The following is a 17,824-nucleotide window of genomic DNA, read 5'->3' on the forward strand; positions in this document are numbered from 1 at the left end:
TAGTAACCCGGAGGATGGCGGGTGGTGGTGTTATTCCACGCCCCGCCACTAGGGTAGACGGGAGGCGTTAGTAACCCGGAGGATGGGGGTAGTCCACACACTGCCACGGGGGGTAAACGGGAGGGGTTTCACAGGTTGAACCAGATGTTACTTGGTCATTTTTTGAGGTTCTATTATTCCCCTAAGGAAGGAGAACCCTCTTTGGTTGGTCCCTATCAGGATGTAGTTGAGGGGGCCCTGTCTCCTTCCTTCCGTCTCGGGGATGGTTGGTAAACGCTTGCTGACTGACAGTCCGTCTTCTCAGATATTTCCAGCTAAAGACTCTTCTGGAGGCCCGTCTCTCCGTGATTCTCCTTTCCCATCCTGAGTCAGATACCAGTGTCCACAGACCAGAAGTCATAGCTCGCGGCCAAGGGGTCTTTGGTTGACTAGACTCTGGTTACCTCTGCGCTGTACCTGGACCCCAGGTCAGGACGGGACTCACCCAAGCCCTCCTTTCTCCTCCAGTCTCCACTTCCAGCTTCTAAACCCAACCAGTCTATTTGCTCCGTCTCTACTGTCATCAACCTGGTAATACATAAGGGTCTAAGCAGCCAGAACGGTGAGTTAGAGCCAAGGTGTGGACCAGGGGTCCAGAGGTCCCCTGACAGGGGTTTGGGGGGAGTTCCTTTCCTAAGCAGAGCTCGGGTTCTCTGCAGAAGGGGAGCTTTCACAGGCTTCAGCCTCCTGACCACCCGGCCTCTCGCCCTCTGGGGGGTGGGGGCTACCTGGTTCTTGTCCAGCTCGCAGTTCTTGTACTCTTGCTCCCCCTGCTCCTGGAAGGTGACGATGACGAAACCCACGAAGATGTTCATCATGAAGAAGGCAATGATGATGATGTAGATGATGAAGAAGACGGAGATCTCCACGCGGTAGTTGTATATGGGACCCTTGTCCTCCGTGTGAGAGTCGATGGAGCGGTACAGCAACCTGGAGGCAGGGAGACAGCCCGCGCAGGGCCGGGGAGCTGGTTCAAGCCCCAGCTCTGTCTCTTACTACTGTGTGGCTTGGGCAAATCACTCAACCTCTCTGAGCATCAGATTCCTTATCTGCAAAGTGTGAACAATAGTTCCGGATTTTCCTACCTGGCAGGGCAATTGATATAATGAATATGAAGGTGTTTTGAAACTGGCAAGAACTGTCTAAATATAATGCAAGTCATGGGCATTGATTTAAAAAACTGGAGATATTGGTGAATAGTAATACAGCTTTGTTGTTTCTCAGCAGAGACTCGGAGGATGTTGCAGTGAACGTAAGATCCATCTGAGGACAGATATCCATTTAGATAAAAGCACTCAATATAAATGCCCAGGCTTGCTCAGATCATCAGTGGTGGTTTAGATTACACTCAGGTAGCCTGTGTCTGGGCTTCCCAGGTGATGCTAGTGGTAAAGAGCCTGCCTGCCAGTGCGGGAGATGTAAGAGACTTGGGTTCAATCCCTTGGTTGGGAAGGTGCCCTGGAGAAGAGAATGGCAACCCACACCAGTACTCTTGCCAGGAGAACCCCATGGACAGAGGAGCTTGGTGGATTATGGTTCACAGGGTCTCAAAGAGTTGGACACGATGGAAGTGACTTAGCACGCATGGCCTTCAGCTTGTTCTAGAAACACCCTCACCACCTAGGGAGGATGGAGATAAACGTGGTTTCTGAAAGGAGTGTGGATGCCAATGAGACTGGCCAGGGTCTGTGTACTTACTCTGGCCATCCCTCGAAGGTGGAGACGGTGAACAGGGCCATCATGGCGGCCAGGACATTGTCAAAGTCGAACTTGCTGTTCTCCCAGCTGCGGGGCTGGATGATGGGGTGGTCCACCTCCCCATCCTTGTATGTGATGTAGTTCCCCCTGCGGAAGGGAGACAGCTCATTCTGGGGTCTCCCATCTCCCACCACCTGTGACTCCTGGCTCGAGGGCAGGATGGGATGGCTGAGCTTAAACCCACAGTTCTGGCCCCTGAGCAGACCTCAGGAGTATATGATCTCATGTGCTATGTCAACTGGACCAGACAACTCATGGGCAAAATCCAGCTGCCACTGCTGTTGGAGGAAGAACGGGGCACCCCTCCTCTCAGGACAAGCCTCACCCACCCAGAGTCAGCCGGCCTGACTGTCCCCGCCGCACTCACTTGCATTCAGCCTCTGTCTGTTTGGAACTGTCCGAACAGGTGTAGAGCTTTCCCTGGAAGGCGGAAGAGCACAGTGATGGAGAGGTTCCTGAATCGAGGAGTTGGTCAAAAACTGTCTAGTGATTATATCTGCAGCCGGCTCTGTGCTGGAGTCTTGGGACAGAAGAGTGAGGAGAGCAGAGCCCAGACAGAAAACGCGCCATGCCTCGGGGACCCCATCACAGGGAACCCAGGGGTGAAGCAGAGCTCGGGAGGCAGGTCTGGTGAGGGAGGAGGATGGCTGGACTTAGGTTGAAAACTTGGGGAAAGCGGGGCCCATGTGCATGGTGGGGGCCGAGCTTCAGGTGGAAAAGAACAGAGAGAGAAGGACTGGGGCGGAAATGGGGAGGGCCTGCCAGGCACAGGGCGAGAACTTGGCAAACCAGGGCTCTGCAGCCACCTGGGTGGGGGACTCATGCTGCTGATCACAGGGAGCCCCACAGGTCTAGGTGGGTGACCACACAGAGAGGTCAGGGATGACAGTCCCCCTGCCTGTCTCTAGAAGGGAGGGCAGGGCTGAGGGCAGCCTCGCTTGGAGGGCCGGGTGCTGATGGAGTAGCACCGCCTACACGCTGGCCTCCTCTAGGCTGGGAACTAGTTGGTCATCTTCTGGGCTGGGAACTAGTTGGTCATCTTCTGGGCTGGGAACTAGTTAGTCCTGCTCTGGGCTGGGAACTACTTGGTTGTCTTCTGGGCTGGGAACTAGTTGGTCGTCCTCTGGGCTGGGAACTAGTTTGTCCTGCTCTGGTCTTGGAACTAGTTGGTCATTCTCTGGGCTGGGAACTAGCCCTGCCCTGGTCTGGAACTAGTTAGTCCTCCTCCAGGCTGGGAACTAGTCCTCCTCCGGGCTGGGATCTAGCCCTGCTCTTGTCTGGGAACTAGGCCTCCTCCAGGCTGGGAACTAGTCTTCCTCTGGGCTGGGAACTAGTTAGTCCTTCTCTGAGCTGGGAACTAGTCCTCCTCTGGGCTGGGAACTAGTCCTACTTTGGTTTGGGAACTAGTTAGTCCAGCTCTGGGAACTAGTTAGTCCTTCTCTGGTCTGGGAACTAGCCCTCCTCCAGTCTGGCAACTAGTCTTCCTCCAGGCTGGGAACTAGTCCTTCTCTGGTCTGAGAACTAGTTAGTCCTTCTCTAGTTTGGGAAGTAGTCCTCTTCATGTCTGGAAACTAGTTAGTCCTCTTGGGTCTGGGAACTAGTTAGTATTCCTCAGGTTTGCGAACTAGTTCTTCTCTGGTCTGGAAACTTGTTAGTCCTCCTCGGATTTGGGAACTACTTAGTCTTCTTTGGGTCTGGGAGCTAGTTAGTCCTCCTTGGATGTGGCAACTAGTTAGTCCCCCTTGTATCTGTGAACTAGTTAGTTCTCCTTGGGTTTGGGAACTAGTTAGCCTTTGGGTCTGGAAGCTAGTTAGTCCTCCAGCCTGGGAACTAGTTAGTCCTTCTCAGGTCTGGGAACTAGCTCTGCTCTGGTCTGGGAACTAGCTAGTCCTTCTTGGGTCTGAAAGACAGGAGGGGCTGTGGGGCAGCTGCGTCCCTCCCCAGGGAGACCCAGCACTGTCCCCACCGTGTCCCCTGCTCCCGTCCATGTCCTTGGGAGCTGACACGTGGGAAGGACAGGGGGCTGCAGATCTGGCTGAGACCCCACCTTGAAGAGCTGGACCCCAATGCAGGCGAACATGAACTGGAGCAGCGTGGTGACGATCACAATGTTCCCGATGGTGCGGATGGCCACGAACACGCACTGCACGACGTGCTGTGGGGGGGGAGGCAGGGGGGTCAGGCCTGGCCTTGGCTGAGTTCCCCGGTGTCATGGCCCTCTCTGAGGGGGCAGGGGCAGCCCTCCACTATGAGCAGGGGGTGGTGGGGATCAGACTCAAAGGGGCAAAGTGTGCTACCAGGTCACAGGGTGATGGAGCCTGGGGGGCCCATATCCCATGGACCAAAGCCCTGCTAACACCCCATACTCTGGGGCAGTGATTCAGTGGCCTCATCACTGCACGGGGCCCGAGGTTGTATGTGGTCTCCTTCTGCAAAAGCTTTGCTGCAAAGTTGGGATTGTGAACGGCGGCCTCTACTGGGGCTCCATGCATCTTGGAACCAGGACATGAAGTGGGCTGAGGTGCCAGCAGGAGGGTCCTGGTTCCAACCCAGAGGCCCTGCCATTGTCCCCGCCTCCTGCCCACCTATCACCTCACATGGACCCCTGGCTGGAGCTTGCTGGGCTAGGGGCCCCCGCTCAGGCCCAATCAGCTCACCTTCAGCCCCTTGGCCCTGTTGATGGCCCGCAGTGGCCGGAGCACCCTCAGGACTCGCAGGATCTTCACCACGTTGATGGCACTGGACCTGGGGGAGTGGATGGTGGGGTGAACCACTCTTGCTCCTTGGGCCGGCAGGAGAGAGGGGGAGCGCATGGGAGTCCTGGAGAAAGTCTCCCACCTGCAGGGACCTGGAGCTATCCTGGGAGCCAGGGACTTGGTGAGCAAATCATGGGAAAAGAATTTACCATGTGTCAGGATGCTCGAGGGCGTTTACCCAGCCAAGGGGATGTAGAGTGGCAGAGCTCCACCAGACCCCAGCCAGAGGATACACTTCCTAACTGTTCTGAGCCCCAGTTTCTTTATCTGTGAAACGGGGCAGTGATCACCTCATGAGCTTGTTGCAAGGATCAAAAGAGAAAATGCACATGAACCGCCTGGCATCCCGCGTGGCACCTGTTGTAATCTGAACCCGTGGTGGCTTTTCGTATCACGGACTTGAAGAAATACTGTACGAATGGCGGGGCTTCAGGCGGGGGAGGCACCTGGTGCTCACCTTCAAACCTGGTCCCCACCTCCAAGCCTGGTCCCCCGTGGCTGCCCACCACACCCCCTTGAACAGAGGACATTCAGTCCTGGAGGAACAGCTCTGACACCACAGACTCCGCACACCTGGGGCACCGGGCCAGGCCTCCTCTCCAGGGGAGGACAGGCCACAGCCGTCCTCCAGAGGCACACAGGGCCTTGCCCTGGGGGATGGGGGTTGCTCTGAAGTGTCCCCCACCCTCGCCTGCTAGTTACCTTCAGAAGGCCTCTACCCTCCTTGGGCCCACAGCCGCCAGGGAGGCCCCGCCCTGGTCCCAGCGCCCTCAGGCTGCTGTGGACGCGGACAGGCCGCTCCCTCGCGGTCCTCTCTGACCCTCTCCCTTGCCCCGTGCCTCTCTCAGGCCCTCGGGCCCCACTCACTGGATGCCGAAGGAGATGAGGGACACGCTGACCACCAGCAGGTCCAGGATGTTGAAGTAGCTGCGGCAGAAGGAGCCCTTGTGCAGGAAGGCCCCGTAGGCCGTCATCTGGGGGCGCAGGGATCGGGGTGTGAGCAGCTCCGGGCTCCAGAGACCCTTCACCCCTCCCTCCCCCACAGCACTCCCAGCAGGGCCCAGACGAAGAACCAAGAACCGAGAGGTGACGGAGGGTTGGGGCAGGCAGGACAGGAGGAGACGCTGCGCCTGGAAAGTGTCTGCTGCCAGCGATGCAAAGCCCAGAGGCTCCTGCCCAGGATGTGCCTGCGACCTTCAGTCCTGTATCTGCAGCCCTTTCAAGGGCCCCGCCCCCATTTCCCACTGCCCCTCGTCACGTTTCTGTGACTGCAGCCCCGTGAGGCCCCTTGCTGCTGCTCCCTGAGTTGAGCTGTGTTCTCGGGTTCCCATGCCCTCTCCAAACTCTCTCCACCCTCTCTCCACCTCAGGGCCCCCAGGACTTGGGCATCTGGGGGAGGTGGGGGCTCGCCCAGTCGAGGACCAGCCCCTTGGCTTCCCGGAACTTCCCTGGTTTAGCCCCAGGTAACCCCTCAGGCTCGTGCAAGCTCTAGTGCCCAGTGAGAAATTCTACGAGAAAGTCTACCAGGAATGCTGGTGACCAGCATCTATCCCTTCCTGGGCCTCACAAGTGCTGCTGGTCTGCGCCCAGGTTTCGAGCTCCACTCCACCATCCGGTTCTGGAGCTGTGTGTCCAGAGGGGGCTGTGGGCACCACCATGTGAGCCCAGCTCTGGAGCCTGGCCGCCTGAGTTCAAATCCCACCCACCACGCTCTGAGTGCCTGGAGCAGGTTACTCAACTTCCCTGTGTCTCATCAGAGAAATGAGGTGATGACAACCTCTTCCCCGAAGGGTTCTAAGTGCTCTTGAGAGTTATAGGTAAAGCCTTTCGGACACAATCCTGCAGACGGCAAGCCCTGAAGGGGAGCTTCACTGCAGAGGACTGGACTCAGCAGAGAGCTATGACTGGCTTCGTCGTAGGCTTCGTCTGGGTTTGTCCTGTGACGGGGGCTGCTCAGAGTCCCCCCTCTGTACAGCAGCAGCCCCCTCATGTGGCTGTTAGGCAGCTACAGAACCACGCAAAAGCCCCTTGAAGACTAGGGAGGGACCACTTTGGGGGTGATGGCTGTTGTGGGTTTGCTGTCCCCTACCCCACTCAGAGCCCTGTCCATGCTCTAGGAACTCCTGTCCAGTCTCGTTGACATGAACTAAGGGCCAGTGGATTTCCAGGTGAAGAGCTGAAAGGCCATGACCATGAGCGATGGCCAGCGGGGAAAATCTGGAGCTGACAGCTTAGAGCCTGGGAGCAGCTCCCTGGTTGCCTGGAAGCCCAATTTATTTCTTTGGAATCAGAGCATGCCCAGGGCAGCTTGTTCACAAAGTGATTCAAGAGCAAACACAGGGGAAATGGGCAAAAATAGCTCTTGCAACCTAATTCTTCCCACTGATCTCCTGTAGGAGGGGGTCACAGGGGACTCAGACACCTGTGTCCTTCAATAGTTTCCAGAAGTGGGTAGATTATATAAAAGGTTGCAGGGGAATTCAGCTGGAGATGTGCCCCAAAGGCCTATAATCTTGGGGTGGGGGTCTTCCTTGTCAGTGTAGGTCTGGGCCCCCGAGAGCAGACCCAGGTGGCTCCATGGTTCATGTTAACTGAGAGGCTCTGAGCCCAGAAGGCTGGCGTGTGTGTGTGTGTGTGTGTGTGTGTGTGTGTGTGTATGTGTGTGTGTGTGTATGTGTGTGTGTGTGTGCATGTGTGTGTGCAGGGCGGCTGCCCAGGCAGGACCAGAGGAAGAGAGGCCACAGGAGAAAGGGCAAGTGGACACTGGAAAAATGGGGCATTTACTTGAGAGTTCACTGTGGGGTCCAGTGCAGGGGCCCCTCTACCCCATCTGCTGACTGCCACACACTCCTGCTCCTGAAGTCCTAACCTTTGCCCAGGAAAAGCCTTGCTGGGGAGAGAAAAGGATTGAACTCTGAGCTGGGAGAGCAGGATGCCCCTCCGTCCAGCCAGCACCTCTCCAGGCAGCAATACTGCTCATTAAACACATCTTTCGTAATTTCTGCTCGTGGGTCCTGGTTCCATCTCCCTCCTCTCAGTGACAGATCTCAGCATCATTCAGTCCAACTGTCTTGGCCCCACAAGCCTTTCCTTGGAAGGCTGAACACGCCCAGGCCTTTCAACTGTCTCTGACCCTGGACACCCCTCATGCCTGACAGTCACCTCTCCCAGGCAGGATGCCGAGCCTACAGGTGGGGCAGAGGGACCCGGGGGGAGGAGGTGCAGGCAGGGTTCTAGGGCCAGGCTCCACCTAGAGCACAGTCAGCATAAAAGTGGGCAGAAGAAGGAGCAGGTGGGCGGGACAGAGGACCTCCCAGGAGTCGGCAGCCTTGGAGGAAGAGGCGCTCTGGGGAGGGTCTGAGACTCGGAAGAGCCTGGTGTTTGTTCACCTCCCTGGGTCTGGAGTCCAGGGAAGGGTCTCCATGTAGCTGGGCAGCCTGGTCCCCCTCCCCACCCCCTGGGAGTCAGAGAGAAAAACCCAAGGAACACTTCTGGTTTCCTCTTGTTAACACCTGGTTAGCTGGAACCAGAGGGTCTGGACACAGAAGACATGAGAAAGTGTCCACTCAGGCTGAAGCTGGACGTGACAGGCTGTCCCCGCCTGGAGGAGCCCAGGAAGGAGGGTCTGGGGCTTCCTGTGCAGGGTGGGAGGAGCCGGGAGCCAGCGGGAGGGCGCACACACTCCCCTGACTTGGAACTTGCCTCCCGGAGGCTTGGGTGGCCCGGGGAGCTTGGAATTCCTAACAGAGTGGATGTAAGTAATACATTGTGCTGTGCTAAGTCGCTTCAGTCATGTCTGACTCTTTGCCACCCCAAGGACAGTAGCCAGGCTCCTTTGTCCGTGGGATTCTCCAGCAAGAATCCTGGAGTGGGTAGCCATTCCCTTCTCCAGGTATTTTCCCAATCCAGGGATGGAACCCATGTCTCTTACATCTCTTGCATTATGGCAGGTGGGTTCTTTACCATTAGTGCCACCTGGGGAGCCTCATTGATTGTATATTAATAGAAACAATAATAAAGCTTGGGGCAAACGTCTGTCATCCTGAGGCTGCTCGGAGGCGGGCTCTACTGTGTTGGGGTCACAGGATGGGAGTGCATGTGGACTCTGGGCCCCGCAATGAGCCCTGGAGGACACAGCCACCTCCTCCAGGCCTGGCAGGGGCGAGGGGGCAAGCTTTGGTGGGGGTCAGAGGTGTGTGCTGGGGTCTGTCCAGAGCCCTCGGTTGGGACACTGGCATTGGCCTGTGTTGACAAAGGGCATCCTGAGGGCACAGGCAGAGGGCCTCTTGATGCCCTGTGCTTTGCCATTTTCTGGCTCTTGTCCTTCGTGTGGTGTTCCCTCTGGGCAGGATAGGGAGAGGGTTCCTGCCGGGATCAGGCGTGGCTCGCAGGGGTGGTGGGGGGCAGGCGGTGTGGGGGAGTGCCTGGTATCAGCCGGCATCAGTGCCCAAACTGTGCACGGGCACAACAAAGTCAGGGGCCCCAGTTCCCCCAGCTTCAGGCTTAAGAGTAAAACCAGAGTGAAGGAAACCAGAGAGAAGAGGCGGTGCAGAGAGGAGGCAGAGGCCTTGCTGCGTGCATTACCTTGAGGATAATTTCTAAGGTAAAGATACTAGTGAAGACATAGTCTGCATTGCCTAGGATCTGAAAGACAAGCACAGCGGATTAGTGGCTCCGAGTGACAGACAGCAGCAGAGTGTGCCTTAGCGACAGAGCAGCGGAGCCAGTGGGGAAGGACAGGAGAGGAGCAGAGGGCAGGGTTACCTTCAGGGCAATCTCAATGGTGAAAATGGTAGTGAAAACAATGTCAAAATAAAACAGAATCTGCAAAACAAAGAGAAACAGGGTGGGGATGGGGGAATGGAGCTACAGGATGGGAGCAGGGTCGCCAGCAGGGAGTCGCTCCGCAAATCATGCAGTCTTTCCACGGGAGACCAGAGGCATTGACACAGCCCAGGGTCCTGAAGGCCCCAGATCTGTGAGCGGGCTCCCAGAGCCGACTCAGCGGGTCCTGGGTCCGGTTGGGTGCTTTTCTCATTAATTCAATTTACTTACAAACCAAAATCAGACCATGGGATATGTGTCTCAAGGACAGAGTGGGGTTTGCTTTCTTTGCATAAAGATGCAAATTGCTTAACTCACATCAGGGGATGAGCCAGTCTCTCATGTTCCCAGGACCCTACCCTGGCCGTGCCCCTCAGGGTGTGGTAGGCACACCCCAGGCTGGGGACAGGCTTGGGGTTCAGGCTTTGCTCTGTCTCAGGTGATGGGTCAGAGCGAGGGCCTTCCTAGTAAGAAACCTGTGGGCCATGTGGGCTGCAGGACCATCGGCTGGCTCGCAGTGGTCTGGCTTTAGGGTGGTGGACTCCTCGCTTCATGCCCGCCTGGTTAGGATCTGACATTGTTTCAAGGCTTTGGGATATGGCAGGTCCTACTCTGGCCTTTGATTGCAATTCACCAGAGCCTGAGGCGAGCTCCAAATTCAATTTCGACTCTGCAGAGGGTCAGTGAGGTCCTCCTTATGAGGGCAGTCTCATCAGAGTGCCATCTGCCACTGACCCCCATGGACAGGATGGGCCAGTTCCCAGGAGGCGAAGGCCTGGGGAGTATCCGTAGGCAGTGCGGTCTGACATCAGGGTCAGGCTGGCCTGAGGCTCGGGGCTCATGGTCTCCTCCTGCTAAGGATCTTAAGATGGATTTGCACCAAGGCTGTCTTCTCTTAGGGAGATGTCTGCTGTGCCTCTGACCATGAGATTCGGGGCAGGCTCCACATTGAAGGACAGGGTCAGGCAGCCAGGGGGTCACGTTGCGGGGTTGGGGTGCAGGGGACGAGGTGCATACGTGGTTCCTGAAGGAGGTGTGCTGCACGGGGTCCTCGGCGGCCAGGGAGATGCTGCTGAGCAGGATGAAGAAGAGGATCAGGTTGGTGAAGATGGAGTCATTGACGATGCGATGGCACTGGAGGCGGAACCTGCGGGGGCAGGGGGAGGGGGGCTGTCACACGGGGGTGGGGTCTCTGCTCCTCGGTGTGTGGGCGCGTGTGCGGGCGGGGTGTGGGCCCTTCAGCCCGGGCCATCTGGCCACAGGGGAGACACAGCCCTGCAGCCGGCCCCGTCGTGCCCCCCACCACGGGGCCTTGGGGTTACGTCTGACACTTCAGGAACCTCTGCATCTTCATGTACTGCTATGACACCCATTCACGAGCTTTCATATGGGGACTCAGTTCCCCATCATTAAAAATACTGACTTCATAAGATCTACCTCACATGTGTCCGTATGGGGAGCAGCAGAGCCACCCAGAGCATGGATGATGCCAGGCTGGTTAAGCCCGGGCTCGAGGGAGATTGTCTGCCGCAGCAGTAATTCAGTCCTGAACCTCAGCACAGGGACAGAGGCCAACAGCCCTGACCCTGGGGCACTCACAGTGGATCCTTGGATGCCAAGGGTGTCTTATGTGCTGTCTCCTCTTGATGGGGTACTATCTCATCTTACAGATGAAAACATGGAATCTGGGAAGGATAGTCTTGCCCACTTTGGAGTGTGTGTCTATGCGGGGAGGGGCGCGGGGTGGCTCAGGGTTTGAACCAGGCCTTCAGACCTCTGCTTCTGGCATGTGGTTGACTAAATCCTCTGAGAGACCTTACTGATGTGGAAGCACCAAATCCTGGAAAGGACGAGCTCTCCAAGACCATTCTGGTTTCATGAGAGCTAGGAAAGTCTGCAGTGATCCCCTCCTCCCTCAAGCCAATCTGCTGAGCCGGGGTCTGCTGGACATGCCCAGGTTGGGCCAAGGTGCCTGAGGACAGAGGCCAGTGGCAGCACTGCTGTGAGGAATCTTTAAGCCAATAGGAGATGGGGCAGAGGGCCAGGGACCCCTAGGCTGAGCCACACACACAAAGAGCATCTGGAAGACAGCTTCGCAGTCCTTCTTCAGGTCCACAGGAATCTCCCCAATTAAGATGGAGTATTGAGGTCACAAAGATCACGGAACACTCAAGAAAATAAGCCACTGAGTTGGCAAATCAGAAGAAACTCAAATAAATGAATTAGACTTCTCCCCAGAGACTCTGTATACTGGAAATATTAGATACCGATGATAGAACAACTATATTTGAAATATTTAATGGGATAAAGAGTCAGACATGACTGAGCAACTGAACTAAACTGAATGAGATAAAAGACTTGACCACAAAGATGACGAATTAACAAGAAACTCAGATGTAGCTGGATTTGGAAAACAAAGCAATACACGGAACTGTCTGACATGAAAAAAATATATAACTTGATATAAAAACTGGTTTATACAGTAACAGAGATAGAATTGAAGAGAGAATTAAGAATTTGGAAGATATATCCAAAGAATGACCCAGAATTTGAACCGAGAGACTAGGAGATGAAAGTTATGAAGAAGTGGATGCGTGAGAGGGGAAGGACAGAGTACGCAGGCCTATCATGTGTCCCCTTGGACCAGCCTGAGAGAAGGAAGACCAGGCAGTGTGTAAACGGAGTATCCTGCAACTCTCCCAGAAGCAGCTGTTCTTATCCTAATCCTTAACATTATTCAAGAACTGACAAAAAAAATATATAAATCCATAGACTTAGGAGACATAATATATTCCAAGCAGGATAAATGGAGAGAAACACGTGGTAGTGAACGTATCACAACCCCAGAGACCATGCTGCTAAGTCGCCTCAGTCGTGTCCGACTCTGTGTGACCCCATAGACGGCAGCCCACCAGGCTCCCCCGTCCCTGGGATTCTCCAGGTGAGAACACAGGAGTGGGTGCCATTTCCTTCTCCAATGCATGAAAGTGAAGAGGGAAAGTGAAGTCGCTCAGTCGTGTCCCACTCTTTGCGACCCCTTGGACTGCAGCCTACCAGGCTTCTCCGCCCATGGGGTTTTCCAGGCAAGAGTACTGGAGTGAGGTGCCAGCACCTTCTCCAGAGACCACAGATGATGTTAAAAGAGTGAGACCAGAGGCAGATTCCTACAGAGAAACGAGAGTGGGAATTCCAGCTGTACAGTGGAGTAACACGTCTAACACGCCGAGGGCCATAACCTCTCGGCCTGAAAGTGTGCACAGAGCACAACTGTCCCTCAAGAATAAGAAACGGAAGCAATTACAGATAAACAGAGGTCCAATGAAGTTACTGTTAAGACTTCCAAAGAATGTACTTTAGGAGGAAAGAAAATGATTTCTGAAAGATGGACCAAGATACGAGAAAATCGAACAAATAGAATGGTAAGTGGTATGTAAATCCAAACACACCCTGTCTACCCAGGAAATCATATCTGATTTGCCAGGTTGGAAATAAAGGTCGGTATCGAATTACTCATCAACCACAGCAGCTAAGGTGAGAGAGCTGGAAGGAGTTAATGCAGTCTAGTTGTTTACCTCCTTCTATTTTGCAGAAGGTTTAGGATCTTGTTTAACTTTAGGGGTTGCTAAGTTAAATGTAATCACCAACAGAGTAGAAATAGAGTTTACGCATTTCAAATCATGGAAAGAAAAACAAAACACAGGTCTTCTGATTCATAATCCAGGACTCTCTCCTCTAAACCTGTGCCTGTTTACACAAGTTGTGGGGCGTGCTGGGGTGGGGGCTGGAGGACGCTGATACCTGCTGGGCTGGCATCATGGAGAGAGTGGAGCCCTGCTCCCCCCGTCCACACACCTGTTGCTGGGGCTGAAGATGAAGAAGGCGCTGGCTTCCGGCATGGGTACCGCCTTCTCCTTCAGGTGCAGCTCAGAGAGGGGGCGTGGGCGGGGGCCCACGGGCATCTCGGGCTCCTCCTCGTCCTCTTCTCCTGCAGGAGAAAGCACCGTCCTAAATAGCTCCACGGCTCCCACTTATTTTTACCACCATGCTGCCCACTTCCAGACACCTTCCTACGGACAGGAATCATTGGTATCTCTGGAAACGCAGGGGACCAACTAGGACAGCCAGCTCTCTCCCATGGGCACCTCTGGGGCTCATCTCTGCTGGAGGAAGCCTCCTGGCAGCACATGAGACCAGGTTGTGAGTCAGGTGACCAGCTCAACCTCTGTCCTGCTTTTTAAATGGAAATCCCCACACCCCGGGAAACCCTCAGTGCCCTGCAGACTGGGGTGGCTGGTCATCCTAGTGGTCAGACACCAGAAAGGTAACCAGGTGAGACGGGGGCATGGTCAGGTGTCCTCAGCTGGCTGGCTGCAGGCCGGGGGAAAGGGTGGGTGGCCTTTGGGGCCACCCCACCTGCTCATACCCCACCCCCTCCATTTCTCTTGCTGCCTCCCTGGGCTCCCCTGCAGACAGGTGTGTCCATAACTTGCAGGCAGGCCATGGTTTTATGATCTCCCTGACATTATCTTTCCGGTTGGTTTGCTTTCTTGCTTTGTGTCTGCCTCCCACTGAATGTGGGCCCCTCACAACAGCAGCTTATCTGCCCCCATGGCTGAGCCCACAGTGCCTGCCCAGGGCGGGGAGCACAGTAGGTGCTTTATAAGCAGTGATTAAGTCAACGAGTGGATGTCTCCCTGGTTTCATCCAGCTCTGTATCCATGACAACAGAATGGTCCAGAAGTCACGTCTTTCTTCTCCAATTCACCAAACTGCAGACCCAGTGAGGACCACCCTGCTCCATGAAGCTACCTCACTGCTCACCCCCTGGAGTCCTCGAAACAGCCCAGGCCTCCCTCACAGCCTCTGGACTGAGCTACATGTTCCCTGGGGTCATCACATTTCTTTCTCATGTGCACTTATTAATTTTAAGTCCTCAGTGACTCTTCAAGAACATCTGTACGTTCACTCGCACACATGAATCGAGCAGATAAAAGCCCCATCTCAGCACACAGCTTTCCTTCTGAGTGAGGCAATGTTTCTGAAATGTGGTGTGTACAGAACAGGGGGCTCTGACCAACCTCGAGCTCTGGAGATTAAACTTGGTGGGGGAGGCCTGACAGGCCCCTGCTTGGCAGTGTGGTCGCTCCGTGGGGACTAGGAATGGGCATCTCCTGCAGGGGGTCCCGTGATGAACAAAACCTTCTTAACATCAGTTAGCTCCCTGCCCCTATTCAGTTTTCCCTGACTGCCTCAAAAATATCATTTTAAGGTTTATTTGCTCATTCAGGATCAAGACAAGACCCGCCTACTGCATTCAGTGGCTATTTCTGGTGTGTCTTTGAAATTCTGTAACGGTTTCTACCCCAAGGGCTGTAAAGGCTTCAAAAGGCTCCATGCCGGCTCAGGGACACCCTTCCGCCCTCCTTTCTGTCTGAGCCCCGGGAAGCCAAGTCCTCTTTCCCAGCAGACAGACCGCGGAGACAGGAGAAAGGAGGCTGGCCGCAGTCCGGTTTCTGAGGGAGCTATGCCTCCACACAGACTAGCCTGTGTGGGGACCTGGGTCGGCAGGACCCGTAGCGCCGTGATGGTCTGTTGTGACTTTGAGCTTGAAGCAGGTGATGATACCCACAATTTTCGGCAGAAGGAGGGCAGGCCAGGCTCATGCAGGGTGTGGTGTCCTGATGCAGGGGACTGGCTCCTGACGAAAGACCCTCTCCAGGGGCCCGCCTGCTAGTTTGCGGATCAGACCACAGACAGGACGCTCTTGTTGTGGGAGACCCGACAGCGTCGTGCAGAGCCGTGAGCAGGCGTCTGCAGCGGAGCCCTGCTGTGCTCAGCACCCCCTCCCGGGAGCGGGCAGGACAGATTTGGGATTTACTATTATTATTAACCAAGCAAGATGCTGCAACATATGTTATCCTAATAAGTTATGTAACTTAATAGCGATTTTACAACATAGGCTATAATAAACCTTACATGTATATGGAATCCAGCTTCCAAAAGGCCCAAAGGCACTGCTCCAGCACAATGTGTTCAGTCTTCTGTTATCATTATCACAGTAATAATTGAGCAAAGTTTTCCCCCAGAGGATAAACGGTGATGCTGCAGCTGAGTTGGGGGATCAAGTGAGGCCCCCGCTTGTGGGGAAACTGGGACCAGCACCCAGCTTTAAAGCCAGGTGTTCACCCCCATTCCACCCCCCCCACTGCCTCCCCCAGGCCAGGCAGCGGGCTGGTACCTGCGGTTTCCTGGTTGGGGTAGGAACTCTTGTCCTCATTCTCGTTGGGCTGGAGATCATCCATGTTGATCTAGGCAGCCAAGGGAGAGGAGGAGGATCCGGTTAGATAAGATTCATGGTTTAGAGGCCTCCAATAGTCTTGAAATTACCCCCGAGTCTAGGCCGAACTGTCCCTTTGTACATGACCCTCAGGACACCAGCAGAAGGCTGGCCTTCCTCTGCACGCCCACCCACTCCGACTCTGTCCCCTTCCTCTGGCCTCTCTGTCCCCCTCCCCCCACCCCGGTGTCTGGCTTCTGGGCAGAGCAGCCCACCCAGCACTGCAGTCCCCCTCCCCCTCCCTCTCCCTCCCTGCCCCCCGCCCCGGCTCCTGGGCAGAGCAGCCCATACCTTGGTGGCAGGTGGGGACTCTCCATCTGCCGTGATGGATTTCAGCTCGATTTTCTCCTCCTTGGTCTCTTCCACGGCCGGCTTCTCTACCACCTCTTGCTTCTTCTCTGGGCTGGCGGTCCTGGCGGGTCAGCAGGAGAGAAGAGCAAGGGATGTTGACCAGAGTAATAGGGTGCTGCCCTGTGGTGCCTTGGGGTCCAGACCACCAGGGCCTGGGACCACTTGTCTTCTGGGGGCCCTGCTGTGTGGCTCAATCTTCCGGGCCCTGGGCCTCCCCCCGGCTCTGTCCTCCCCGGTCTCTGCCCCCAGTCAGCTCTGTCCAGCATTCAGCTGAATGCCCAGCTTCTCCCCGACTCAGCCTCCATGTAATCCAAAGGTTCCTGAGAACCTGCTCAGAATCTGGCACAGGTGTGGCCCAGATCGTCCGTTTGGACACAGACGAGGACGGCGTGGGGTCCTGTCTTTTCTGCTCATCCGAAGAGATGAGCTACAGGACAGTGAAGAGGCATCATCTTCCCAGATTCCCCTCCGACTGGCTACCCTCCCATCCCATCCTCTACTCCCATCATCTGTCATGACCCTCTTCTCAAAAGAGAGTTCCCCAACTCCTGGACCCATGGGGAAACAGGACACCTCCCCAGAGATATAATTCATGGTGCTCCTTGCTTAGAGTGATGTCCAGGAATAGGGGAGAGGCCCCGCTCACTGTAGGGGCCCCCACCTAATCCTGTCTAGAAGGACAGCCGGGCGGGCCCAGCGTCTCCTGAGCACTGACGGGAAAGGCATCTGGGAGCCGGGCGCTTGGCCTGGGAGCCTCGAAGTTACCTGGCTAGCTTCTTCCTCTCCTTCTCCTCTTCCTCCTCCTTCTGGGCAGACGTGAGGCTCTCGGCATCAGCCAGGTTGTCCACGGCAATGGCCAAGAACACGTTCAGTAGGATATCTGTTTGTGTCCATTCTTAAAGAAAATGACCCTTGGACTTGGGGTGGTGGGTGGGCACAGGGGCCAGGACAGGACATGCATGGCCAGAGTTCCCCATGGGGAGGGGCTCCGAGCCCACTGAGCCCCCCTTCCCCTCTGCACCGCCCTCCTAGCTTCCTGGGGTTTCCTGGGGGATCCGGAGCAGGCAGGCACACAGGCCGGGCCTGGGGGCGGGAGGCAGGGAGCCCAGCCTCGCTCTAATTGCTGGGTTTCGATGCTGCTTCCCACAGAGATGACCGCCTGTAAGTGACACTGTGAACAGAGCTGCCTCCAGCGGGCCGTCGAACTGGGCGGTCATTACCGCCACCAGGAGGTGCCCGCTGTCCCTGCCCACTCCCGCCATGACCTTGTTCAGACAGAGGCCCCAGGAGGGTCAGCTGGGCTCCTGACTGAGCGGAGTCTGCTGTTTCTTCTCCCCCGCCCCCGACTCGGATGCATGTACCATGGATCAGAGAACTGGATCAGAGTCAGTCCAGCCAAGAGGTTAGTGCCGGTCAGGCCCCCCTCCACTCCAGGCCCCAGGTGGCTCTGGTTCACACCGGGAGCTGAGGGGCCTGGCCCCCGAGGGCAGGGGCTGGGCATGTGGTACCCAGTTCAGCCTTGCTCAGCCCGCTAGGTCGGAGCTGCTGCCATTTCCACCTTGTTTCCAGGACACTAGGTGGACAGCCCTGGGTGTGTCTGAGGCTGTGAGCTGACCTCTGAGTCCAGCTCATCTGTAATTCTACTTTACAAGCCTCTCTGCATAGAACCCTGGGGGATATGACAGGGGAGGGCTGCCTGCAGTGGGGACCTGGGAACCTGCCCGTGGCCTGTCCGGTCTGTCTGAGGCTAGCGTCCCCC

At 55.9% G+C, this 17,824-nt stretch overlaps 1 protein-coding gene across 4 annotated transcripts in view; it reads right to left on the reverse strand.

The window, feature by feature from the left end:
- CACNA1C (calcium voltage-gated channel subunit alpha1 C) overlaps positions 1-17,824 on the reverse strand; it is a 392,177-nt gene that overhangs the window by 45,413 nt on the left and 328,940 nt on the right. For 3 of the 4 annotated variants that reach the window (XM_040233654.1, XM_040233652.1, XM_040233653.1), the window contains exons 16-27: positions 16,831-16,945; positions 16,006-16,126; positions 15,616-15,685; positions 13,230-13,362; positions 10,395-10,524; positions 9,318-9,377; positions 5,421-5,527; positions 4,455-4,542; positions 3,845-3,952; positions 2,165-2,217; positions 1,738-1,884; positions 768-969 (exon numbers count right to left, since the gene is read on the reverse strand). In XM_040233654.1, the coding sequence (XP_040089588.1) occupies positions 768-969; positions 1,738-1,884; positions 2,165-2,217; positions 3,845-3,952; positions 4,455-4,542; positions 5,421-5,527; positions 9,318-9,377; positions 10,395-10,524; positions 13,230-13,362; positions 15,616-15,685; positions 16,006-16,126; positions 16,831-16,945 (1,334 nt within the window). Of the gene's footprint in view, positions 1-767; positions 970-1,737; positions 1,885-2,164; positions 2,218-3,844; positions 3,953-4,454; positions 4,543-5,420; positions 5,528-9,137; positions 9,198-9,317; positions 9,378-10,394; positions 10,525-13,229; positions 13,363-15,615; positions 15,686-16,005; positions 16,127-16,830; positions 16,946-17,824 lie in introns of all 4 variants that reach the window. The other variant, XM_040233655.1, reaches the window with a different exon arrangement.

This window comes from Oryx dammah, unplaced genomic scaffold (assembly GCF_014754425.2).
Source record: "Oryx dammah isolate SB20612 unplaced genomic scaffold, SCBI_Odam_1.1 HiC_scaffold_29, whole genome shotgun sequence".
Lineage (NCBI taxonomy): Eukaryota > Metazoa > Chordata > Mammalia > Artiodactyla > Bovidae > Oryx > Oryx dammah.